General features: G+C 41.6%; 1 protein-coding gene across 11 annotated transcripts in view; it reads left to right on the top strand.

Moving 5' to 3' along the window:
• The window catches only part of LOC114557091 (RNA-binding motif, single-stranded-interacting protein 3), a 209,249-nt gene that overhangs the window by 68,232 nt on the left and 113,372 nt on the right, over positions 1-27,645 (top strand). For 4 of the 11 annotated variants that reach the window (XM_028580377.1, XM_028580376.1, XM_028580381.1 and 1 more), the window contains exon 1: positions 5,237-5,508. The exons of the other annotated variants lie outside the window; for them this stretch is intronic. In XM_028580377.1, the coding sequence (XP_028436178.1) occupies positions 5,434-5,508 (75 nt within the window). In that variant the 5' untranslated portion in view covers positions 5,237-5,433. Of the gene's footprint in view, positions 1-5,236; positions 5,509-27,645 lie in introns of those variants that run through there. 11 annotated transcript variants of the gene reach the window in all.

Raw genomic sequence — 27,645 nt, 5'->3', positions numbered from 1 at the left:
TGCGCTGAAGCACAGAAGGGAGGGAACGGGATGAGGAGGAGGGAGGAGCGAGCTAGTCTTCGTTTTGTTTGAAAATACTTTCAACGTCAACAAGAAGTAACGTCACCCAACATCGCTTAAAGCACCTTTAAAGAGCCCCTATTATGCTTTTTTGGATTTTTTTTTCATCTTTTAGTGCGTTACATAGTTTTTGTATATGTAATAGATGAATAAAGAACACATTTTACTCCAAATGGAGTTTTCTCTCCCACAGACGGCACTTTTTCTCAACTGCCTGAAAACAGCTCGCCCACATTCCTGTTGAAATTCCCCTATTAATGATGTAATTAATGGAGAATGCCAGCCCAGTGCTGCCCCGTGGCTTGTTTGGATTTGGTTGACCAATCAGAATGGGCCAGCTGACCAATCAGAGCAGACTCTAATTGGGTCTGATTGGAGCAATGCATGGCTTAAAAAATGATAACTGTATACAAATTACAGCATGCAATGTATGCAGTCCTGAAGACAGACTTGTTTCAGTCTGTGTAATAAATAAACTCAATTTGTCACATGGTTAACAATGCAATACAGATGAAAATGAAAACACAAGTTATTCCCGGAGTCTAGGCCAAGCATGACGTTTAAGGTTAAGACTCAGAGAGCTGTTTCACACACCGGTGCTGAGGTAAGACAAGACAACAGTCAAGTAAAAATGATGTTACCCATTACCCACTTCTCAAAGCTGGAGTAGCATTTATGCTCACCCCCCAGGGGGCTTATGCATACTTTCCAGTCAGTGCGTTTACATGCACAGCAGTAACCGGAGTATATACTTACCGCGGTTAAGTGAATAACATCATAAATAATGACAGGAGTAACTCTACCTCCAGTACAGTAGGTGGCGCTCTGCCAACGCACAACTTGCTTGTTCATCCGGTTTATCTTTGTCAAAATTACACTGACCGGACGCTAAATTAGTAAAATATAACAACCTAATGTTTCATTCACACACTCTTGTCACAGCGCAGAAAAGCTTTTTTTGTTGATGGGTGGTCAAACAAACACAATTGTCACTTGTCAAAATAACTTTTAAGAAATTTGAGATTTCTTGACGAAACTCTGTGTTGTATGCACCTAGCACTGTGCTGCTAGCATTTTTGAATTTTATACAACAGCCTTCTACAGTGTTGGGAAAGTTTACTTTCTACATGAACTAGTTCAAAGTTCAGTTCACAGTTCCAAAAAGGAACTAGTTCATAGTTATTTTTTCCATATATTGCTGCGAGCTATTCTTTTTCAAAATGATTGCCACAGCCCATATAAAACCACAGACAGCAATTATTTTATCAGTTTTAATAGGGCTGCACAATTAATCAAATTTTAATCACGATCACGATTTTGGCTTCCCACGATCAAATTTGCGTGATCGAGCGATATTTAAAATGCGTCATTCCGTTCATAGAACGCTCCTTATCAAAGTTTTTGCAAAGCCAATCTAGCGCCACTGTCTGGTCACGTGCCTCCGTGAGCCAATCAGAGTTGTTCCCTGCACCGCACAGGTTAGTTTTTAGATGTAGACAGTCACAGAGGACAGAGTAACGTGAGGAAAATTCCACAACAGGTAGCAGTCGGTCATCATAAGCCGGTCACAATGTTTACCAGTTTACCAGTAAACGCAACATTTTGTCCCGTCTGCTTTGTTTTTCAGACAACAGCAGTGACCAGTGCTAGTTTGTGTCTTTTAGCTCATAGCTTTAGCAGCAGACTGTTTGACGTCCCGCTGTTGGAATCCTCTACAGTGAAATACAGTCACACTACACCGTTTAGCTGTCAGCATTTTAGCCGTGTTTAATCCAGTTACTACTGTGGCTAACGGTAGGCTAATGTTACCTGCTGTGTAACGTGATATTAGTGTTTACTGTAGCTAGCTAATGGTAAGCTATCTTTACCTGCTGTGTAACGTGTTATTAGTGTTTACTAGCGTGACATGCAGCGATGTTTATGTTGCCTCTAACGTGGGTTTCGGAGCATCAGAGCGCAACGCAGACATGTAAGTAGCAGTGTAATGAGACACCGAAATCCGCGTTGCTATTTCGTCAGGTAGATACCTTACGGCAAACGTGCATGTATGGAAAGCGGTCGCACAACAGCTGAAATGGCATACTCCTTCACAGTATCCTTCAATAAAGGAGGAATGTAGCACATTTGGATGTATTAGCAGGAATGTAGCACAATATGGATGTAAAAGCAGTTGTGACAATACAATTTTGTTTTGGTTAAAATCAACAAATAATCGTGATAATTAATCGTGATTCTCAATATTAATCAAAATAATCGTGATTATCATTTTGGCCATAATCGTGCAGCCCTAAGTTTTAACACTGAAACTATGCGTCAGATTTCATCTTCATATCCAATCAGTTCAATGTGCCGTTTCAGGTTTGCTGTCACTGAAGTGCGGATTTTCTTTTTGAAAGCCGGCGGGCAAAGTTTGCACAGAAATGTAAGATTTTTCCCATCCTCACCGACCTTGTCATAAAACTTGTTTAAATGATCATACGACGCCTCCTTGCTGCTTTGTCGCCTCCATGCTGCTGTCGCCTCCACGCTGCTTTTTGTTTTGATGACGCATGCGGCGATGCGACACTGGTGGCTGGTGTTGCCAGATTGGGTGTTTTTTCCGCTACATATTAAGGCCTGTTTACAGTGTGTTTTAGCCGGGTTTTCGCCTGTAAGGCTCTATAGAAATCTGGCACCCTATTGAACGAAGTTAAACTGAGAGAGCGTGCTGTTCACAGACACCAGAATGAACGAGTTCACAGTAACGTTCATCAGGCAGTAATACAGCACGTTCAGTTCACGTTCGCCCAAAATATGAATGAGTTCATGAACTATTGTTCAATAAACGCGTTCAGGCACAACACTGGCCTTCTGTATGCTGCATTTCTATATGCTGCATTGGAAGATGTTTTGTTGTTAGTACACCTCTGAGCCAAACATATCATTGTTGTGTATTATATAAGCTGGCAGAAGAATGCTATTAATAAAATAAAATAAGGACAGACAAAAACTCTCGCACATTAGCACAAGGACAGTGATGTGATTTTTGCAGCACAGTCTGTAAAGTAGTTTAATTGCGCACAAGAAATAAAGCCCTTATCTTAGAGGTTTTATGTTTGCATTCTGTTCTCGTGCCTCTTTTTCCATTGCAGGGAATTTGCATTGTCTGCCAACCCTTGTCTCCTTGACACACACACACACACACACACACACACACACACACACACACACACACACACACACAGCTGCAGTCAGAGGGCAGATCAGTCTTCATGCATGGCTCACTGTGCTTATATAAGAGCACTACTTAAACCTGGTTGCATCACATAACAGGCAGCACTGTGCCAGTGGGTCACTGTGCCACACAACCACTGCGTACTATGTTGGGCCCTTCATTGGCCATGTGTGAATGGAGCATCTCTGTGTGCGCTGAGGCATTCGGGTCGGGCACACATGTATGTCAGTTATGCCAGCTGATTGTGAAATGCTGTATGAAGAAAAAAAAAACGTGATTCAATATTAGCAAAGTAAAATGGAAAATATGATGATGATGATATATTATGTTAATCAGTTTAAAGTATCCAAAACAGCTTTTATTATGAAAAATGTGTCATTGCTGCGCCTGTAGAGTGCCAGTAGGGGGGGGCCTCTCTGTTTCCAAATTATACTGCTCGTGTATCCTCTTCTCAACCTTTACCCTAGCTCCCGCTCCTCATACCCCCCCCACCCCCACCCCCCAGCACCGCCTTTCTGCCAGCAGAACAGCTCATCTTCGTCTTCGTTCTCAGTTTCTATTCAGTACACGCACGCACACACGCACACACACACACACACACACACACACACACACACACACACACACACACACACACACACACACACACACACACACACACAGGGCTTGAACGAGGGCAGGACCAACCACTCCCACTGTTCTATAGTTCCATGAAAAAAACAGAGGGAGAGAGACACAGACGGAAGAGAGGAAGAGAGAGAGGGTGGGAGGAGCATAGCTGCGCTGAAGCCGAGCCCCTCTATGCCTCAGCACGCAGAGTGGAGCAGACGGCAACAGCCACACAAACACACTCCACACACCACCACCACCGCTGCCACCACCACACACACACACACACACACACACACACACATAGTGACGGCTGCCAGGCGCAGTGGGAAGCAAGCCGTCAGGGAGAGCTTGAGAAGAAAGAGGGGGATCACAGAGGGGAAGAGAAGAAAAGAGTTGGAGGAGGAACCTTGTGGATCAGAAGGGATTTTCCTCTGTGTGAGTGCGCGTCTAGATAGGACTATCTGCTTCTTCCTGAGCGAGAGGAGTTTTTACGGAGGCTTTTTCTTTTTGCTCATCCTCCACGCCGGGCTTCAGCGATATCTACCTATCTATCCCCGGAGCTTAACAAAAGAGGGAGGGAGTGAGAGAGAGAGTGAGAAGAAAGGCACTCACAGCTTCAGCTCCAGACCACCCTCTCTCCTCCTCATCGTCCTCTCTTTCTCGCTCCACATCCATGTGTGAGTTAATCACTGATTTCACTGTCTATTGAGGATAGAAGCAGAGGACAGCGTGTGTTCCCCAGGATACAGCCGAGCTCCCTGTGGGATCAGGGTCTCGTCTGGTGTGAGAGAGAGAGAGGGAGCAAGAACGAGACAGGGAAACGGATTCACAAGAAGAGAGAAAGAGAGAGACAAGAGTAAGAGACGCTGGAACGCAAATTGAGGGGCATGTTCAGGGCAGCAGAGAGAGTCTGATTTTTATAGCCGAGTGCAAGGAACCGGCAACCGGATCCCATCCATCCCTCCCTCCTCATCCTCTTCTTCTTCTTCTTCTTCTTCTTCTTCCCTCTCCCTTTACCCTCTCTTTTTCCTGCTCTTCAATTCCCCCTATTGTTTCCTGTGTTGCCTCCTACTATCCTACCCTCCTATCTTCCTTTCCTCACCTCCTTCTCCCCCAACCCCTTTTTTGCTGCCACTCCGGATTCTCTCTACCTCTCTTTCCAGACCTGTCTCTCTTTGTGAGGTTCCCCGTGAGCTCCTAGACAAGTAGACAGACTGAAATCCCAAGTACTATCTGTTCCTCCTATCCCTCCATTGCTCTGTGCGTTTATCACACACACACACACACACACACACACACACACACACACACACACACACACACACACACACACACACACACACACACACACACACACACACACACACACACACACACACACACACACACACACACACAGCTCAGTAAGAGGAGAAGCTTCTCTCTCTGCATCCTCCACTCTCGGACACAGCCGTCTGAAGTATCCAGGCCAGCCCCTCGGAGTGATTGTACCCCACCTGCGAGCTTCTATCTCCAGCCTCCAGGACCTTCAATTGGATTCCAGCTACATGGGAAAACGTTTGGAGCAGCAGCCAATGTACCCCCACTGCACCTACTACTACCCCCACTATCTCCAGACCAAGGTAGGATGGTCCGCAAGGTTGACCTATTTTACCCCTCTAAACTCAGAGGGAATAAACGTGTTTGTGTGTTGCAAATACACATCCGCTTTTCCTCTTGTAACTGTCTCAAAACCATCTTGCGACCCTCATTTTAATTAACTCTATATCTTCTGTATCTGCTGCATCTGTAAATCTCCTGCTCAATCAGTACCAGATCAAGACAAAATTGCCTATTCCGACGGTCGCAAGTGTTTCATTGACAAGTTATTTTTACCTAAATTATGTTGTGTTTCTTAATCTATGTCCCAGGACTCAAAAAGGGGTCTGACCGTAGCATATCTAAAGACTAAGATTGTGTTTCACCAAGCCAGGGAAGACCAAAATTGACTCACTTTCGGTCCTATGGTGAAATTGTTTGAAAAAGCACAGAGATAGATGCTGAAACTGCCTCATGAAAACAGCTTGCTAACGTCCCCTCTCCCCCATCGGTCTCTGAGGAGGGTGATATTGGTGTCACTCAGCTGGGTTTTTCCTTTTCCATCCACACGAGTGCTTGACCCCATGCTCCCCTCTCTCTCAGACCCCATCAGCTCCAAGTTCAAGTTTAGGGCATGAGGCCCACCCTTTCCTCAGCCCTTGTTTTCTCTCCTACTTTATTCCTCTCTCCCCCCACCCCAGGCCATACTGGCCCCATGATACCATGTTGTAGACGTGACTGATGGAACCTGATACACTTCTCCGATTACCCGAAGTACATAAAACCGAGCTCAGTTTTTTCTTTGTTCTTTCACTTTTATTCTCACACACACACACACACACACATAAATATATATATATATATATATATATATATATATATATATATATATATATATATATATATATTTTCCCTCTCTGAGTCTTCTACCACCAAGAAGAGGAAAATGGATTGCTAAGGCCTGATCGATGGCTCCTGCATCATATCGCCCGGTCCGCCATTCCTTTGTCTGCCGTGATTCATTTGTTTTTCTTTTCGTGTGATAGTAAGTGTGAGGAGTTGGCAGGTTTGCTGCAATATTTAGTAAATATGTACATGTCAGTAGGCAGGAGAGATGGAGAGAGATGCAAAGATGAAAGTGTAGGTGTGGGATGCTATGAGAATAGAGAGATCATGCTATCAGATGGACACAGTGTGGGAAGAACAGGTAAGAAAATGATTGCTCCACTGTTAAGAATAGGTTGAACCTTGAACCAAACGCAGACTGCATGATGCATTTGCAGGCCTATCAACACATCTAGAATGAATGAGAAGTCCTACGTACTGTTATTTGAACCAACAACACATTGGTAGGATTGTCTTCATCAAGTTTCTTCAATCCAAATTATTAAATACTTTCCATCCAGCCAATTTCCAATCTGATATTTATATTTTTCTTCAAGACCTGAGAGCACCCAAATAGCTCAGCATCTCTAAAAAAAAAATTATAAATATCCCTTGTTATTTCTTAACTGCTAACTTGCCCCAAAAGACTGCCTACCCTTAACAATAACATTTAAATAAATACATTTTACCATGTTAAAAGAACCTGTTACTACCATCGTGCAAAACACAAACAATTTGTGGATGTGGATTTTTGGCTTTTTTCATTTTGTAATTTAAAATAGTTCCACATTGAAGATTGCTTGCTAACTTTTTACAACACGTGCCACAATTGGTGGATAATGTTAGTTGACTACAATTACTGTACAGATGAAAGCTGGTAGGGACGAAGCATTTTGAGTTCCAATTTTTTTTAAAAAGGCATTCAAATGTTGCTAGAATATCAATCTGTCAGATCAGCTTTGGACATCTCTTTAAGTGGTGATGAACAGATTGTAGTTTTTACACAATGAAACTGTTGTCCACATGTTTTTAAATCTAAGATCTTAAAGAAATATCTTTTCACTGATTCGGCTCAGTCAAGTACACGCTGACTAAATGTTGCACTTTATTCATTAGCTTAAACAAATCCACTGTAGCAGCTCTTCAGCTTTAGTTCGCAAAATAGGCTATTCCCATTAACTGCAGGATGTATTTGGAGAGGACGTGGAGATTGTATTTGCAGCATGTCGACATTAGCGACTTATCTGCTGATCTCGGAGTTGCATACACTCACATCTGGGCGCTGTCTGATGTTTTTAAGAATGTGCTCAAGATGAGCAAACAGAAGCTGGGAACAGTTTGTTAATGCACATCTGTGATTTGGTTGTAATAAACAACATCACCAATGACGAGCACCCCCCTTTTTTTGTAGCTTATCTGGAAGAGTAAATGCGTGTCTGCTGCTGGATCCTCTAAACTGTGTTGTTTCTAAATGTTCTTTTAATGAAAGAAACTCCAAACATCTATATGGTAATTGTCTCATGGCAAAAGCCTTCTTTCGTTTAATATATTTTTTCCCTGAACAGAATTAAAATGATAAATACACAATTCGTCTTGTTGATAAAGTGTGTTGTTCTTGAACAAATCGTGCCCGACTTTGACAGCCAGTGTTTATGGCTGCGTTTTCATCATTCATTTTGTGGTCGCGTTAATTCGGCATATTTACACGCGTAAATATTAATGGTTGTGATTGCATTGGCTTTATAATGAACTTAAAAAAGGGCATCTTATTTCATTTTCTAGCAACAACAAAGATGCAGCAGTTCTAGTCGGCTCTGTCTGTGAATCAAGGAGCATCCAACAGAATTCCCTGTGTGATTTGTAGGTTTATTTCACGAGATATTTTGCTGTGTGCACATGTACGTTAGATTAACTTCAACATTTGATGCGCGTCTGTCACACCGTTTTATGTGCGCAGATGTCACCGTGTCACACTGCTGTTTTCTTGTTCTATGATTTATCTCGATCAGTTCGAGGTCATCTAATTTCTCTGAAGTATCTGCAACAGGCATCTGGCCCAGACCATCACTTCATTCCTTACACTCCATCCATCCATCCCTCCGTCCCTCCCTCCCACCAGCCCTCGCTCGCGCTGCTGTCAAGGTCAAATCAAATTGGATCCTACCCTACCCAGTGTTCCCTCTCCACTGCGCCTGTGTGTGTGTGTGTGTGTGTGTGTGTGTGTGTGTGTGTGTGTGTGTGTGTGTGTGTGTGTGTGTGTGTGTGTTCGCATATCTATCCATATATGAATAAAACCTGCATGTGTATGTCAGCTTTGTATCCGTGACTGTACATGAGCCTCTAACTTTGTCCGTCAATGTGTGCGTGATCTTGGACTGAATTTATTTGCTCACTTTTGAGTGTGCATGTCTGCAAGTACATGTGTGTATCCTGTATTAATGTGTGTGTGTGTGTGTGTGTGTGTGTGTGTGCGTTTGTGGGGCCTCTGAACAGTGACTTCCCTGCCTGACCCCTTCTCGCTGCAGCATGCTGTCATTAAAGCTCTACCAGGTCCCAAAGGAGCCGTTCTGTGTGTGTGTGTGTGTGTGTGTGTCAGTCAGAGGCCCCATAGAATAGCTCAGTTATACATCTATATGGACCTTGACAACAGCCCAGTGTTTGATCTGCTTGTGCTGCTCTCAGACGTCAAATATAAGGTGTGTGTCTTTGTGTGTATGTTTGCGGGTGAATGTAGGTGTGCAGCTGGTTTTCAGGCTCTTTTCTTTGTTTACAATGGACAAGAGCATACAAAGACTTACCGGTTATATTTATTGTGTTCCATTTTTTTTAGCTCTTTCTCACACTTCCATCTCTCTTTCTCTTTCTCTCTCTCTCTCTCTCTCTCTCTCTCTCTCTCTCTCTCTCTTTTTCTTTCTCTCCCTTGCTCACTGATCTGATTGGAGATGTAAATGGCCTCTTATTAATCTTGATTCCAGAGAGTGGAGTCTCTCCTCCTGTGGAAATCAATTGTGTGTGTGTGTGTGTGTGTGTGTGTGTGTGTGTGTGTGTGTGTGTGTGTGTGTGTGTGTGTGTGTGTGTGTAGCCTTCACTGCCTTACAATAGCAATCTTTAAACACAAGACACATTCACTCAACAGCACGCACGCACACACACACACGGACCACCTTCACACAAAGGCAGTTATGAAATGACTAACTTAAACTAACAATCCTTAGTCAGATGACTGAGTGTGTGTAAATGTGTGGCTATTAAGTGGAGAAATGCTCTTGCGCTGCCTCCATAATGGTGCTATAGGTACAGTTAGTGTACATTAGCAGGGGGAGGGTAGGGACAGCATGCTCTCTTACGTGAGCCTAGTGGCCCTTAATCACAGCTGTGAGAGGGTTTGAGGAGATCAGGGGGAGGGTTATTGCTGAAGCGCAGCTGCATTGTTGCGTTCTCGGTGTGATTTGTTAAAATATAACCAGAGGGTATAGCTGGAGGGGCTAGCTCTATTATTCTTAAGTACAATCAGTGTTTAGGATTTTCTCAATTGGGTCTTTTAGCTAGTTTCAGTTGGCGTATTGTTAATGCCTGTTGCTTAGAGGCCATGATTTAGTAATCTAGTGGAAACATGTTTCAGGAAATCCTGTCTATGAAATCCCTAATTGGACCAAATGAAAGTGAAAAAACAAATTATCGCTTGCGATTGTTGCTGTGATGTTTTGAACGTGTTTTTTTTCTGGGGTTGGGGTGGAATGTGTCATAACTGCACATTTCACAGCATCAATAACAACAAAATCTGACATGTTGCTTTTTTTAGAAGTGGAAAAGTAGCAGTCATGACGTAGGTGACTACTTGGTTTTGACGAGGCAAATGCCTCTTCAATGTTCTTACACCCTTGTCATAGAATTCTACCATAAAGCTTCTGATAATCTGAAATTATATTTGAAATATTTTATTATAAATTTGATCAGCCCGACCGTTTCTTAGATAATTCAGGCGCTCCTTATCTTTAGTTAACATATATACGTGATACATTCTAGTTCATCTCCTCTCCCTTTTTGCCTTCATTTATCTTATCTCAAACATGATTTACTCTTCTTTGACTTTTGATTTTATGTCTCTGTATATACGTTTATGCTGCTATATGAACCTTCATCAGTACATGCATGCATGGTTGTGCCTCTGAATGTAGTAGAGATATTCAAGTTTTGAATCGTTCCAGCCTCTGATGATGATTGACTGAGGATGTGAATCTTTGATGATAATCGTTGAGAGCAAGATAATAGAGAATCTGAATGAAAAAAAGAGAGAATAAAGTCGCATTATCAACCAGCCGATCATTAGTTTGCTGCAGATGAGTGTGCTAATATGCTCAGTGGCACACAAGGAGCTTTAATTAGGCTAATGAGAAACAGCATTCCGCTGATATCAAAGTAATGCAATATAATTATTAGCAATACAATATTCCATTCTTCAAAAATGAGCTTTTCACATTGAATTACTCTCTATTAGATAAATGCTAGATAAATGTGGCCAGTGTTTGGCTTAGCTGTGATGAGTAAACATCATAATGGTAGGAGGGAAAGAAGAACCCACAGCATGGAGGTATATGAAACTGATTAACTCATACACTGAGCTGTTCTGTCTCTCCTCCCTTCACTATCACTTCCTTCCTTCCTTGCTTCCTTCTAAGCTTCTGTTCCTCCTCTTGTCAAACATAAAGTACTTAGCCTTAGCTAGAGCTGGGCGATATATCATTTTTTTTTCCTTTGTTTTTTCCCCCTCTTGTCCTGTCCAGCATCAAAGCGCAAGCATAATGATTACCTTGATAACCTAAGTTAAGAAGCTTATTTTATTTTATTTTTGATGCTTGTTTGTAGATTAACTTTTACATACTCGCGGACACTCTTTCTCGTCTTTCCCTCTCACAGAGAGACAAAACAAACGCACATAGTTACAAACGTCAGTCTGTCGCGCATGCAACGTCATACGCCCTCGACCAGCAGAAAGATAGCGGCAGCAGGTGCTAACGGTTACACATGGAGGAGGACGAATTAATAAAAAAAAAAGAAACAGCACAGGATCCATCGTCTGGCGGTGGTTTGGTTTCAAGAAGGAAGATGTTGAACAAACAACGGTGATATGCAAAATCTGTCGCAAAAGCATCGCTGCAAAATGTAGCAGTACATCAAATTTATATCACCATATGAGAACCCACCCGCTAGAAAATGAAGAGTGCTTGAAACTCTGCACGACAACAATATCAAAGAAAGTGCCTAAGCAACCAGCACTCACGCAACTGAGTCTGGCCTCTTCTATTTCCAGATCAACGCCGTACGACAAAAACAGTCAAAAACAGAAGGAGATAGCTTGTGCAGTAACCCACCACATCGCGAAAGACATGGCCCCGGTTAATGTTGTTGAAAAGCCCGGGTTCAGAAAGCTCATCAACACACTTGACCCAAGATATAATCTGCCGGGTCGCAAATATTTTGCAGAGAAAGCGCTGCCTGAGTTGTACATTAAAGTGAGGGAAGAGCTGGCCAGTCAGCTTGTAAATGTGACCCACTTCTCAACAACTGCCGACATATGGAGCAGCCGAACATGTGAGCCATACCTCAGTTTGACGGTCCACTATACAGACAATTGGGAGTTGAAAAGCAAGTGCCTTCAGACGAGCTTTCTTCCTGAGGATCACACTGGCGGGATCATCGCACAAGGCCTGCAAGATGCTCTCATGTCATGGAATTTAAATGAAGCTCGTCAGGTGTGCATCACCACCGATAACGGCGCTAACATCGTCAAAGCTGTGAGCCTGAACCACTGGACACGTCTACAGTGTTTTGGCCATCGCCTGCATCTTGCAATTGGTGAGTGTTTTTTACCACTGTGATAAAATAGTAATTATCTTTATCGATATATGAGAATAATGGTCAATCATCACTAAATTAATCACTTAATTATCTCATTAACTTTAACACTCTTGAGTGTTAATTTAACACTCGTATTTTAACACTTTACACTCTTGAGTGTGGACTCATACACTCATCCAGGAGTGTTAATTTAAAACCGCTCCATCTGAAAGCAGGTGATGGCGATTTACTACTAATCAAGGAACCGGCTTTACTGACGAGATGCGCCTAACAATATCGTGCGATATATCGGCCAGCCCTATGAGCAATGTTATAATAGCCTACTGCATGGTCATAACACAGAATTTAATGTTAACATATGTTTCCCATGCCAATAAAGCTGTATTGAATATTAGAGAGAGAGAGAGAGAGAGAGAGAGAGAGAATGCGAGTGATTTTTCAAAAAAGTACATACTGTACTATACTAGCTTAGGCACCTTAGAGTTACATGTTCTTTCTTTTTCTGCATTAGTGTGTCAGTAGACTGCTCTTTATGCATTTATTTATATTTTGAAACTTATATTTTTTGATAGCATCTTCACTTTTACACAGTACTATATAAATAAATAATTACCAAAAATTAGTTTAGTGTTAGGCTGAGTGGATTTCTTCACAATTACTATACCCTTTTAAATTATTATAACATTTTAAATGTTTGTTTTCATTCTCAGAGAGAAGCATGAAGGACCCCCGTATTGACCGTGCTGTTGCTGTGTGCAAGAAGGTAGTGAGCAGCTTCTCTTTCAGTTGGAAGAGGAGGAGAGACCTGGCCACAGCGCAGCAAGAGCTAAAACTCCCGGCACACCAGCTCATCAGTGAGTCTCCTACCAGGTGAGGAACCCGAGAGAAGATGATTGAGCGGGTGCTGGAGCAGGAGCAAGCTATTTCTCAAGTCTTGGCTACAGAAGAGAAAACCCGGCATCTCGTTCTCACCTGGCAAGACCTGGAAGTTCTAGAGTCAGTGCACAAGGCTCTCAAACCTCTCCTGAAATTCACCGACGCTCTATCCGTTGAGAGCTATGTCACAGTGTCCTATGTCAAACCTGTTCTCCATCTCTTCCAGTCCAGCCTCTTGGCACATCAGGAGAATGACACCCCACTGACCCAGTTTATCAAAGCCTCCATCCTGAATTACCTGAGGGAGAAGTATTCTGATCCTTCCACTAACGACCTGCTGGACATAGCAGGCTTAGTGGATCCCAGGTTCAAGATAACATACTGCACAGAAAAAAAGGTGGAGGCCATCAAGAGCAGAGCCATAACCGAGATGGAGGCAATGCTCTATGAGACTGACCAGGGCACAGCTGAGTTGGCTGCTTCACTGCCTCAAGATGCAACAACGGTATCACAGCCAGAAGAGCCACTAAGGAAGAAATCCCTGGGCAGCTTCTTTAAAACTGCAGCAACATCTTCCGCCACACTGTCGCAGAGAGAGCTTATTGAAAAAGAGTTGTCTGCCTACTTGCAGTCTATTAATGTTAATGTTAATGTTGACAGTGAAGCAAATCCATTGCAGTGGTGGAACGACCATGAGGAAATGTTCCCAAACCTGAAAAATGTGGCAAAAAAATATCTGTGTGTGCCCGCCACCAGTTCCCCATCGGAAAGGGTATTTAGTACCAGTGGTAATATAGTTACATGCCATCGAGCATCTCTCAAACCAGACGCCGTTGATAGGCTTGTGTTTTTGGCACAAAACCTCTAAACAACCTGGTATTCACTGGTTGTTGTTACAAAGGGACAACATAGTATGCACGAAATACAACTACATATTTTTTTACTTTTTATTTGTGCCATATATTTCATGCAGAAGAAACCAAAACTAAAGCTGCAAACTTTTCCATAATGGACCAGATTCACCTTTTGTGAATTGTTTTATGTTTAGGTATTGTGTTTGAAACCATAGGATTGTTTATTAAAAAACTAAAAGGAGGGTCCTTTTTATAAATACATTTTCTTTTCCAACATTTGATTTCCTATTATGCAGCTATTTTTTATTTTACTGATTTTGAAATTACCTGTGACATCCTGCACAAAAGCGCATTATATATATTTGTTTTAAATATCCTAGTGGCATTATGCACAATAGGTGCACTTAAATTTAGTGTTGTTTTGAAATGTCATCTTAATGACAACATGCACAAAAGGGCACTTTATTTGTTTAAAATGATTGTAGTGGCATTATGTACAAGAAGTACACTTTAATTTTGTGTTTTGAAATGCCATGTGAGTTACAGCATGCACAAGCGGGCCCTAATGTCTTGTTTTGAAATGTTGTCTCTGACAATTTTGCACAAAACATGCACTTTCTGTTGACAATTTTATGTTTGTGCCACTCACTGTTTAATAAATACAATTATGTTAACTTTGACTTAGTTGTGATATCCCCTTTTTTGCATGAAAGTTTAAAATTAGCATATATCAATGCAGTATGAACAAGAATGTTTTAATGTAGACATATAGAATCATCATACTGGTGTGATTGTATGCATCAAAGTTTTAATTCAAGGCTAAGGCAAAATATCGAGATATATATCGCGTATCGTGACATGGCCTAAAAATATCGCGGTATTTATAAAAGGCCATATCGCCCAGCCCTAGCCTTAGCAGAAACAGCAACCATAAATTATGCAACACACATACAGAAACTGAATTGTGTGTGTGTGTGTGTGTGTGTGTGTGTGTGTGTGTGTGTGTGTGTGTGTGTGTGTGTGTGTGTGTGTGCGCAAAGTTAACAGAGGGTATACGATTTACAGCACGGCATGCATTCTGCTCATGCCCTGTTTCTCCTCACACATCTGCCTGCCCGCATTAGGATGTAGTTTTACAACACAATAATGTTGTCATGTGCTTGTTGTTTAAGACCTAGCTATTCTGTTTGGATCTCAGCTCTGCTTTTGATAGCATCGTTTGCCAATGTAGAGAATGGAGAATATCCTTATGTTGCCTTCTTCTAATGATCTACCCAACACTCATGTTCCCTCCTTTCCCTGCTCTCTCTCTCTCTCTCTCTCTCTCTCTCTCTCTCCCTCCTTTTCTACCATCTGTTCAGTTTGCCAGGCCTGGGTAGTTTTTACTGCTTAAAAGGGACTCTCCTAACCACCCATATATGTCCATTTATTATTTTCCGTGGGCTGTTCTATTCTTGTCCCAGTACAGTAGCGGCCGCTGACCAGCGCCTCGCTATGTTGCATAGGAGTAAAAAGGCTTCAGTGGGTCAGCGCATGTACGGAGGGGTGAGAGAGGCGCACCCCTGCCAGTTTTGTAATAGAAAATATGTGGGGGAGGGAGAGAGAATGGAGGAGAAAAATGGATGCCAAAAGAATTCAAAATAAGAATCCAAAAAAAGATATGGAGATCCAAAGGGAAATAAAGAGTGATGCGGTGAAGGAGATAGAAGTTGTAGGCTGGGTCAGGGAATAATGGTGCTGCTGCATTTTTAATAGTTGGCCACTTTGTAGCGACCCTTGTCTAATGGATTCTCTGCCTCTTAAAAGCTTATGTCAGAGCCCTTTACCTCAAACAGTTACACCACGGAAATTGCTGAGGGCCCCAATAGTCCCCAACACTTCCTGATAAAATGTTCAATGATCTAATATTGCCTGGCAGCAAACATAATTCTATTTAGTACTCAGATGTTTTGGAAAATCATGTTTAGAGCTAAATAGACTGCACTTACAGGAAGCAGCAACTGAAATACTTTGGGCTTAAAAGAAATCCTAGACTCGACTGATATCGCAACTCGTTGAGATGTACAGCTCTGGCCATCGGGGTTTTTGGCTTTTAGAACATAGTGCTACAGTAAGTGTCTGACAAAGACTCTATTGGTGAGAAGAAAAGGGAGAGACGAAGAGCATAACCTCTAGCTGTTAGCTATTTTAAGTGTGTGTGTGTGTGTGTGTGTGTGTGTGTGTGTGTGTAATTGGCAGTGCAGTGTGTATGGCCCCTGGCCCTGAAGCTGCTCTAGTTTCTGGTGATAGGGGATTCTGTCTAGGTTTTACAAATGCCTGTATTTCTGCAACTATCCAGTAAATGTTCAGACTCCTCACATCCACTTATTAACAGAACAGGTTGGAAGACACAGTGTATGTTGACATGTAAGGACATGGTTGGGTATCACAATTGTGTGCCCAGGTGTGTTAGCCCAGCAGTCTAATGCCTCTCTAAATTACAATTTATTATATAAGTATAATTTAAGTGTCACAAATGATTGCATCAAGTTGAACTCAGTGTGTTTCAGTCTGATTCCGTGTGGTTGTTGATAGCCTGTATCAACACCACACATTGTTTGAAGTTATAAAGTGTGCGATGTTTAAGGATTGAAGGCTTGTCTTCTGACCAAGAAGTTGCCCGTCATTCTCATTAATATTATTTTAAATTTGGTGCTGTCAGCATTAACGTGTTAATCGCGTTGCGATTAAGGGCCGAGCATAACTCGTTCAATTTTTTTAATCGCATGCCGCCATTTATTAATAACCCTTTGCCACACCTTTATTTATCATCAAGCTGTCATACTTCCTTGTAACACATCCTCCTGCTGCAGGCTGCAGGCATGATGGAGAAATGCAGCAGCAACACAATTCTGAATGGCGCTTTTTATTTTCCAAAACTCCCGGATGGCTCGTAGACAAGTCGAAAGCCATATGCACATTGTGTAAAGCCGAATTAAAATATCACCGAAGCACGTCAAGCTTGAGCTACCACCTACGAGCTAAGCATAGTACAGTTAACATGACTCAGGTTGATGCTAGCGGGCTCAGGCAAAGCACTATTTTGGAGAGTGCTACTCGCCGACCAGTTATTGAAACCAAAGTGCAAACGGTGCCTCATCAACCAGTAATCACTGGACGTCAGTGAGTTATCAAAATTATTTAGAAGTTACTGCACACTATATTGACTTTGGTAAGTAGGGTTGGGTACCGAAATGTGCCGATCTAAACGGTAGTAACGAGACCGAATGAGAATGAAAATTTCGGTGCCTCATTTCGGTGCCTGACTTTACACTACACCTGACAGAATGTAACGTTAGCCTACTTAGCTAGCAGCTGGATTAAACACGGTTAAAATGCTGACAGCTAACGTTAAATAGTGTAAAGTGTGACTGTATTGCACTGTAGAGGATTCCAACACCGGGACGTTACAGTCTGCTCTGCAGCGCAGCAGCTGCCGTTGTCTGAATTAAACAACACAGACGGTGCGTTCACGTAAAACAGGTAGCCTCGTGGTGTATTCACAGTAATTGTAAAATACCCTTTTCCAATCTGGTGGTTGTTTTTGTCGTTCAACAGCAATTTACTGGTGAAATAAGTTATGTTATATTATAGTTATTACATTATTATTAAATCTTTAATTTTGACCATGAATTTTTGCCTTAACAATAAACAAGTTGCTGACTGTTGTTTAGTACCCTTCTTTTTTTTCATTTTTCTTATTTTGTTTACAGTAAATAAATAATAAACGAATACAAATCTTGAAGTCAAGTTCATAAAGTAACTTTCTTTGCATTCTTTTGATTCCCAATCAAGATACACTGGTAAGAATTGCTTTCCATTGTTAATATGTACTTAAAAACAGAACTGAAATGCTAAATAATAGAATTTGAATCATGTGATAAAACATGCGATTAATTGCGATTAACTATAGCAATTCAGCGATTAATCGAGATAAATTTTTTTTTATCGTTTGACAGCCCTATTTTAAGTATGTTTTATTTTTTGTTGTTAATGTTATGACTGAACCTGGACCCCCAACGTGTAAATGAGAGAAATAATGTGTTTTATAAAATGGTTTTATCCAGGTTTCAGCGCAAAGCTGCTGTTCACTTAAAGTTTACAAAGTTCACTCACCTCCAGCTTTCTGGAGAGTATGCCATTCTTTTGGTCTACATTTGTTCACCTTTTTACCCAAATGTAACGGTTTCCCTCTATTTGAGCACATATTAGTAGAGCAAACTATTTTTGTATTGCAAGATTTTGTGTTGTTACTGGATTTCGGGGGGGGGAGCTGCGACCAATGTGATGTGATTTTTTTTATTGTGCTCTGTTGTTTAACTACACTATTAAGTATAAAAATGTGTGTGTTTTGGTGAAAAGATATGATATGTGTCGGGAATAGCTTAAGGATCATTAGCTGACCAGTGTGGGAGTATTTTTACACAAAACTTGTTGACCTGTGATTTCCCTGTGTCAAGCAGTTTACACAGAGTGTGGGCACGGGACATGAGTCAGGCAGCGCAGCACACATGGGCAGATGTTGTCTGCATTCGTTACACCTACACGCTGTAACAGATACAATACTGCTATCATAAATTTCATTATCTCCTATCTTAAATTACACATACATTGATCCGGTATAATTAGGTTGCTTGTTTATTTGATGCTTGTTCTGTTTCTTGATGAATTAGATAATATTTTTCCTGAAAGTTGACTATATTATAGTACACATCTTGTTCAGACCTAACAACATCTACTGTATTTACCATCTGTAATGCATTTAGCATTTAATTAGCTCATCTCTTCCTGTTCAGGCTTGTCTGGGGTAGAAATATGTTGGAGAAAAAAAGAATTGGCAAAAATCTATAAAGATTCCATTGTTTACATTGAACAAATGAAAATCTTGTCGAGCACTTCTAGATTTAATTCATACTGTTTCTCGTTCTTATTTAAACAAGACATATAATGCTTTGTGTTCACAGACCAAATATATTTATATAATTGAAAATATTAATCTCTAACACCGTAGCATTATTTGCATACATTCTGTGCATGAAATGCATGATGTCATTATTACTATCAACGTGGGGATTTGGTCGGCTTATTTCTTATTCTCATTTTGTGTGAGCTGGTGGGACGTGTGGGGGTTTGTGCGTTGGTGGGCGAGTGATCCCTACACCAGGGACCAGGGAGATAATTGAAAGAATGGCCTGAGGGATTTCCCCCCCATATGTTGTTCCTTATCCTACTTAGCTGTTGCTTCCTTCGATCTTGCTCTTCTCTCTCTTTTCCTTTCTCACTCTCAATCACTTCAGATCAGCTCAGGTCAGACATGTTAAAGGAAAATTCCACCCTGACTACCTTTACACAGTTAGTGTGAATCGATCTGTGATCTTGAACACATGCCAGTCTTTTTGTCATTTACCCTTCTCTCTGCAGCTCCTTCAGTGTCTTTACAGTTCACGGATTGCCTTTTAAAATCCTGCAAAGAAGTGAATCTATCCATTTGTGGAGAGCGGAGCGAGTAATAAGGGTAGTGATAGCTGTAGTAAAGAGAGTCCCCCACACTTCAGTGGAGAAAATGTAAAAAAGCCTCCACTGGTTACTCTTTGCTAGAAGAAAGTCTGAACCACTTGTGGAGTCGTCGATGACATAAGTCTGTCCATCCTCTGGCAGTTGATAGACCACACCTGGTCTCAGTAAACACAAGTGTACCAACAGCAATGACTATAGATCTCACATATATAATAGTACACACATAATAGTTTCTTTGACATCCGTTAGCTTTCTCTATTCCAAACTCCAGATTCACAGTGCATTACAATCCCTGTTAATTACAATAGATATACTATACTAATTATTACTATAGAAATGAATGTATACACTGGGAGTGCACTGGAGCTGACACTTTGGAATAGATCAATAGATAAATATTGAATTAGGTGCAGACCTTAAACATGAAGAAATTAAGAAAAGTATGATTGTAAGTCTCCATTTATAGTTGTGCGTTAAATTCCGGTGCAAACTATAGCAGGAGGATAACACGGTGCAGGCAGCACCAATTTTCGTTTTTCTTGCTACTGACAGCACTCCAAATTTACAAACAACAGAGCTACGTGTTGTAATTGACCAGAATTCTCCTTTAAAGAGTTACTGTGTAGCTATTCAAAATGTACACGTTGGGGCTATTACAGCTATGGAGATACCACTTGGGAACGGCAAGAATTGGGGTTGTGAAAAAAGGCTCAGTTTTCTTCTTCTTTTCTGGAATGCAGATCTTGCAAAGTCTCCTCTGCAAACGTTCAGCTCAGCGCGATTACCTGTCTCCATCACAGTCTCATATTTATGAAACAAGGCACACCTTCCCAGCATTACACGTATCGCGAAAGTAAATGAGAGAAAAAATGAAAGCGCAATATGGCTTGATCACACATGATGCATCCGTCTAGTGTTGTGGTGGTGCTATCAATGGGTGAAATCTGACGCTGAACTGTAAGTGAAAACCTACGCCTTAGGAATCCACAGCGGGACTCCCGGTAACCCCTTGCGTTAACTATTAGTCCAGCTTGATGGTTAGATTTAGGCTGTACACAATGAAATAAAGGCACAGAGCTCATCGGTACATCTCTGTATTTTACACAAATTTGCCTTAAAACCTTAAAGCACACGCTGAGGTTAAAGTCTCCATCCGCCAAGATTGCAGAGAGGCGTCCTACCCATGAGCATCAAATCCAGGACACAATACATCATCCGTCTCATGCCTTAAACCCCCCAAACATTTATATTTATTTTATTAAAATGTTACCTCATGCTCTCATCAATATTAAAGAATAACAACAAAAATGAGAGAGAAATCACAGTTTCTCTAGAAAATGATACATTCCTCAGATGTATAATCATAAAACTCCCAAGAAAATATTGAACCCTAGCACACACTGCGCCTTCTCCTCAAATTTTCCAAAGTCTCACCTTGCTGGCTGCTAAACACTGATAGTGTTTAAATCTGTGTCACTTAAAGAGTACTTGCAAGCACAAAGGACACCTTTTTTGTTTTTTTTATACCCAGCAGCATAGTAGGACAGCTCCAAGTGTGAACAAACTCTGGAGCTCAACCTCTGTACTTATTCTTTTTGGGTCTGAGAGGAATATATAAAGAAACACAGTTAAACTCTATAAAACTGTCACAGTGTTTGCCCTTACAGACACTTTAGCTGGGTTACAGACACTCTCTTGTCCCTGAGCCAGAGGTGGCTGGCCAGGCCAAACCTCTCCTATTCCCTGCTAATGAAATCCTGAATAAAACCCTCACTACTCGGCTTGATCCCACACATACACAATTGCACAACTACGGACGCACAAACACAGACACCCACTCTCCAGGGTTCTGGTATACACACACACACACACACACACACACACACACACACACACACACACACACACACACACACACACACACACACACACACACACACACACGTAGATCCCCTGCAGTTCCAGCCAGGGATTATCCTAGGAAAACACTCCTTTTGTTGGGCCCCAGTCAAATTACTTTTCAGAGCTCTCATGCTTTTATCAGAGCTGTCTACATAGCTGTGTGTATATGTGCGTGTGTGTGGACATGCATGTTATGGCAGTCCAAACGTAGGCTGTTGCTGATTGCAGGGAGCGCATCCAAAGCCAATGATCACTAATGACACTTGAAAGTAAGCTGTTTATATTGCCCTCACTGTGTGTTGTGTGTTGTGTGTTGTGTGTGTGATTGAGAAAGAGATTGCGTGTGTGTGTCTACTCATATGCCAGTGATTTTCTAAAGATAGTATAACACCAAATCACCATGTTGTGTTGCCCGTTGGAAGGCTGGTCTGGAGTTTGTGACATTTCAACTTGACATTTATGAATAAAGACACTGACAAGAACATCAAGTTGCACTTCCTGTAGGCCTAATGCTCCTGGGACTTTACCCCCGCTCTGTGAAGAAATATATGGGACATTCTGCACGACTACTTCGACTACCTCACTAGAACAACAGCAGTGTTTGTTGTTCAAATGCTAAAAAATATTGCACTTTTTTTTAACCCTGAAACCAATCTTCCCTTAACCTTAATCCAGTATGACAGAACAGGGAAATGCTCATATGTGTAGTTTTTTGGAACAATTACCTTTTTTGTTCGTTCGGTACAAGGACTGACTGAATCAGTATACTTGGAGTTCAGAGACTCCTCTGTAACGGCTGCCAATGTACAGTAATACTTTTGTTCTGTGGATAATTCTTTTCTGGGGTACCAACTCTCCGCCTGGGCAATGGCCAACTCAGTTGACTGGGCACAGATTGTAAAGCTACATTCAGCTTCTATTCATTCACACTACAGGCTCTCCTTAGAGACTACAAGTCTTTTTCAAAGTTGTGTGAGAGTGTGTTGTGTGCAAGTATGTTTTGGTGTGTACGAGAGCGTGCGTGGTGTGGGTTTGTGCCTGAGACGCAGAGGGATGAGGCGAGAGTGCCAACGTGAGAGATAAACAGAGACTAACAACGAAGGAGGAGAAGTGAAGCATGTGCTCGCGTGCATGTGTACGTGTGTGCCGATGGTGCAAACTAGCTTTGTAGCTCTCAGTGAAGTGTTGATTTAGGTGGAAGTGGAGGGAGGAGATGGGATAAAAGGCCTGACTAGATTAGGCTGGCACACACTACTGAGGCGTGCTGTACTGCCTGGCCTTTCAGCGCACTCTGCACTGAGTGTGTGTATGTATGTGTGTGTGTGTGTGTGTGTGTGTGTGTGTGTGTGTGTGTGTTGTGTGTATGTCTGAGAGAAAAGCAGCAGATTAGCAGAGCCACCGCAGCCACTATAACAGCATTGAGAACACTAATCACTGTTCTGACATCTCAGCGTTATCCTGTGCTGTACATAGTGTATGTTACCACGGTGAAGTGTTATTGTGGAGGGGTGGTATGGAGGTTTGTGTCACAGTTCTGCAAGTCCCCACCGAATGCCCCAGATTCTTCATCTCTGTGAAGGAGAAATATAATAGATTAGATGATGGATTATAGGAAATAGATTACAGACTTTGCGGCTGTTTTTTCCCCTCCATACTTTAATATACTTATAACCTTGCAGTTTCTGCCAGTAGGAGGCTGACTTACTGCATATTCAAGCTCCCCCACCCAGACACCCCACTGTTTAAAGTCAAGGTAGCCTCCAACAATAATAGTTCATTGGCTAAGCCACCTTGCAGAACTGTCTTTTCATGTTAGTCTCTCTGGGTAGGAGACTGAATTTGAGGGTAAAAATAACATTTAAAGTGTTTTAAAATGCCTGAGGTGTCCTTGGTTTAACTTGAATTGACAACGCAACCGCTTCAAAAGTGGTAACACACTGCTTGTAAAATTTGACAAGTAATCCGCCCTCTCGCTTTTTCAAATATTGAACATGTATGCCACTGCTCTTTAGCCAGTGTTTAGAGAGTGACAGAAGCTAACTTATTATTGGCACAGTGGTTGTGCAGTAAGGTTAAACAATCATCTGGCCTTAATTATTACCACAACAGTGCTTAAAACACAGTTGAATGAGTAGGAGTCTTTGGGCTGTCACATTTTGGCAACGGCGAGGTGAGAGTTAACTGAAGCCACCGCTAAATAATGGTTTGTCGTAATTGTGTTGTTGTTGCTTTTTTGCCTCCATTCCGTGCTGCTCGAACTCCACCATCATGCTGACAGTTGTGCTAAACCATTGGATGAGACAGAGACATTAGTCTGCTACATGTGGTACAGCAGCAAACTGCATATTTCATCGTTTTAACTTCCCGTATGAATAATTAAGACCCTGGGAGGCAGTCTCCTTGTGCATGTATGTTTGCATCCTTGTATGCACATGCTCACTTGTCTAGTCGTGTATATAGTGCATAGCTGATGTGTGCATTTATAGGCTTACTTAGTATGTACTTTGTTCATTAAGAAGATGCTCCTTATGCGATATGCACTACAGGGCATCGATGCAGAAGCACTAGAGTACATTAAGAAGACTTTCTTATCAAAGCTTGACGTTGTTCTTAGACTCTGCATATTTGTGTCTGTGGGTGTTTCTGAGGGTTCCTGCTGTCATGTGCGTTTTAAGGTTGACCTATGACTGCACCAGAGCTGCACTAGATTTCATCACTGTATTCTGCAATCTTATAGTATTTTCCTGTTAATCTTAATCTATCATAAATCTTTATCTCTCTTACTGTTGTTGTTTTTTTTAGTTTCTCCCACAAATGTGTATTTACAGCGCTTTGAGGCCTTATGACATGGGTTGGCTTCTGCCAAAATATATATAACAAATACCTCCTTTATTTCAGAGAAATGGACAATGCATTCAAATTAAAATGTGAACAAGTGACCCATTGCCCAAAATCATCTCTGATGCCTGAATTCTATTTGTTTTAATAGAGGCCAGGCACTAATCGTGGCCTCATCTTCAAATGGATACCGTAACACAATTTAATATGTACAGTTTAAAATGTTCCTCCTGGATCAGCAGCAGCAGATTCATGCAGTTGGATAGTTAGATAGTACCTGATATATGGACAATGTCATTTTTCTTTATAATTTATTATAATCCCATTATTTTTACTTTATGGACAACAGTGCTGATTGAGTCCTCTCTGCCATTATCGCTAAGTCTGTCTTTCTTCCTTTAACTAATATCCCATTGTTCTACACTTTGAATGAATCCTCATAAAATTGAAATAAGACACTCAAATACCATTTTATGTAGACTTAAAAAACTCATGCATGCACACATGCAGGCGTGAATGAAATGTTCAACAAGTATGTGTATGTAATAAAAAAACACACACAGAGCAACTGTCAACTGCTAGATTAGATGCAGTGGAGTACAACAGGAGGAGCCTTCAGTGCACTGCTGTGACAGAAAATACTAACTGTAGCACTCTTACCAATACCAACCCTAGAATTATCCTCTCAGCAGAGGTCTCTCTCAGTCCTCCCCGTCTCTCTCTCTCGAGAAGAAGAAATCAATGATGTGGGGGACACTCAGCCAGTACGGTGGGCAGTGTTTGGAATAACGCCCTTTAAAAGAACGGCGTTAGGTAACGGCGTTATTTTTTCAGTAACGGGGTAATCGAACTAATTACTTTTCCCGTCGTTACAACGCCGTTAACGTTACTGGACGTTAAATGCGGTGCGTTACTATGCATTGATAGCCTGACGTGGTCCTACTCAGATTCTAGTCAGAATGTGAGTCTGAAACTGCTCTATTGGGCTGTGATTATGGGGCGTGTTCCAACCGAACCAGGGGAAAAAATGCCTCTGCATTCATTGGATAGACCTCCAACCAATCAGAGCAACGGAACTCAACACTGTGTATCGTCTCCATAGCAACCACTCTTTGCACAATGCATTCGTTCTTACTTCCGACTTTTAGACTTTTTTGAAGCTGATATATCATTTGTTTCTTGTAAATATAAATGTGGATAACGTTAGTGATAGTGACATGCTCACTACAGTTGCATTTCTAGAGATAGATCGGCGAAAACGCGTTTTATTTCTCTGATTCACGGCTTTGTTCTAGCGCCGGCGGTCCCTCTCTTCAGTCTCTCTCTATGTCCCTCCACCATATAACGCTCTCTCTCTTCAGTCTCTCTCTATCTCTCTCTACCATATAACGCTCTCTCTCTTCAGTCTCTCCCTATCTCTCTCTACCATATAACGCTCTCTCTCTTCAGTCTCTCTTTATCTCGCTCCACCATATAACGCTACTGTGCTTTCGAGCAGTTGTTGAGGCTCCTCCGCTGAGGATTTTAAAATGAATGCGCTGTCAATATCTTCTGTAACAGACGCGATTGTGGAATCTACACATCTCAACAAATTCAACCCAAGCATTCTTTGGTGACGTGATTGATTCTGTTACTGTTAATCATCTGTCCGACAATCTGATTGGTCCGAACAGATCCTGTTCGGGCAATAATTGCTTCTCAACGGAGCGACTCCAGACCGAACTTCCCGAGGTAATCGTTTATGATTGGCTAAGGCAGAGTCGTGTTTCATGGTAGCCAATCAGAGCCAGTGTTTTTACACACATGCCAGCACACGCGCCACACACACAACAGCTAAACAGATTAGGCAGAGATGGCGAGTCAGGAGCAATCCGATGAAAAGTTGGCATTTTCAAGGTGGAGATATGCACTACTTCAAATTAATTGTGGTCAAAGGCAAGAACGTGCATGTGTACATTATGTTCAGGAGCAAAGACTTTGTCGACATCCGTTATAAGCAACTCTAATTTAATGAAGCATCTCACAACGACACACGCATCTACAAAGCTAGTGGCCAAAACCAGCGATACCTCCACCACAGATGATCGCTCGCCATCTGCTAGCAAAGAAGGACTCGGAGCAAAGTCCTCCAAGCAGCAAAAGCTAGATCTTTCTGCCTCACAACAAAACACTATGACACAGGCTGAAGTCAACCGTATGACAGGCAGGTGTTAAAAGTATAAGTGTCATATAAGTTTATATGGTGTAACTGTTTACTTTTCTTACAAAGATAATACTTGAAGTGCAGGATAAATCTCTTGCTGTCTGTCGACGTGCAATAAATATCGAAAGTTATGTACGTTAAACACCTGTCTGTTCTACTCATTTCAACTGACTTGTGAAAACTGCTAAAAAAAAATCCAAATTCTTTGACATATAGCAACTTTTTTTTTTTAAAGTAACGCAAATAGTTACTTTCCCAGGTAACGAGTTACTTTTATTATAGAGTAATTCAGTTACTAACTCAGTTACTTTTTTGAACAAGTAGTGAGTAACTATAACTACTTTTTTAAAGTAACGTTCCCAACACTGACGGTGGGAGACCCACCTGCATACAAGGCATACAATAACTGATTTGTCTTTGTTCTATAGACAATATAAAGTTAATACAGATGTAATCTGATGCTTTTGTTTTCAGTCTGACATATTTTACATGCTGAAACAGCTAACATTGCCACCAGTGTTTGATTAGTGCATGCTAAAATTATCATACTGATGGCTAAATTAATTTTACTATTAAGTTTTGCATTATCTCAGAAGCACCATAGTGGATTAAAACACTAAGAAGACAGGTGAAACTGCAACCAAACTTCTTATTGCACTGCAGTAAATTAATCCAAAGGATTATTTTCAAAAAAGTCAATGTATTCCACCAATTGATATCTCTTGTTATGGGATACTGTGACTGTGACTGAGTACTTTCCAGAAACAAATCTGCCTCTAAGGGGAGGTTAAGTTAAATGGCAGGTACTTGAAAAACAAGGAAGTGGAGCATAAAACAGATAATAACATAAACATATTCACATACATGTAGCTGTATTGCTGTCACAGATGCACTGCAGTGGGCACAGCGGCGTGCTGTATAGACAAGAGGGAGAGTACATATCATAAACTAACGGACATGACATAATGACACTGTGATCTCCCCCAACTCATTCACAAAGACACTAAAGTGGAGCAGAGCCCCAGTGGTGTTTGTAATAGTCTGGAGGAGGTGTGTGGTGGTTTGTACATCCACAGAGGATGCTAGGTCAAAAATGTTAAAGCACAACAGCAGAGGAGACGCAGAGGAAATAGAGGAGAGGATCAGAGTAAGGGGGGAGGGACTAAGGCACAGATAAGGCAGAGAGGAAAAGAAAGGGGCCCAGAGAA

Source organism: Perca flavescens, chromosome 6 (assembly GCF_004354835.1).
Source record: "Perca flavescens isolate YP-PL-M2 chromosome 6, PFLA_1.0, whole genome shotgun sequence".
NCBI classification, from domain to species: domain Eukaryota; kingdom Metazoa; phylum Chordata; class Actinopteri; order Perciformes; family Percidae; genus Perca; species Perca flavescens.
This window is presented reverse-complemented; position numbering and strand designations above follow the sequence as displayed.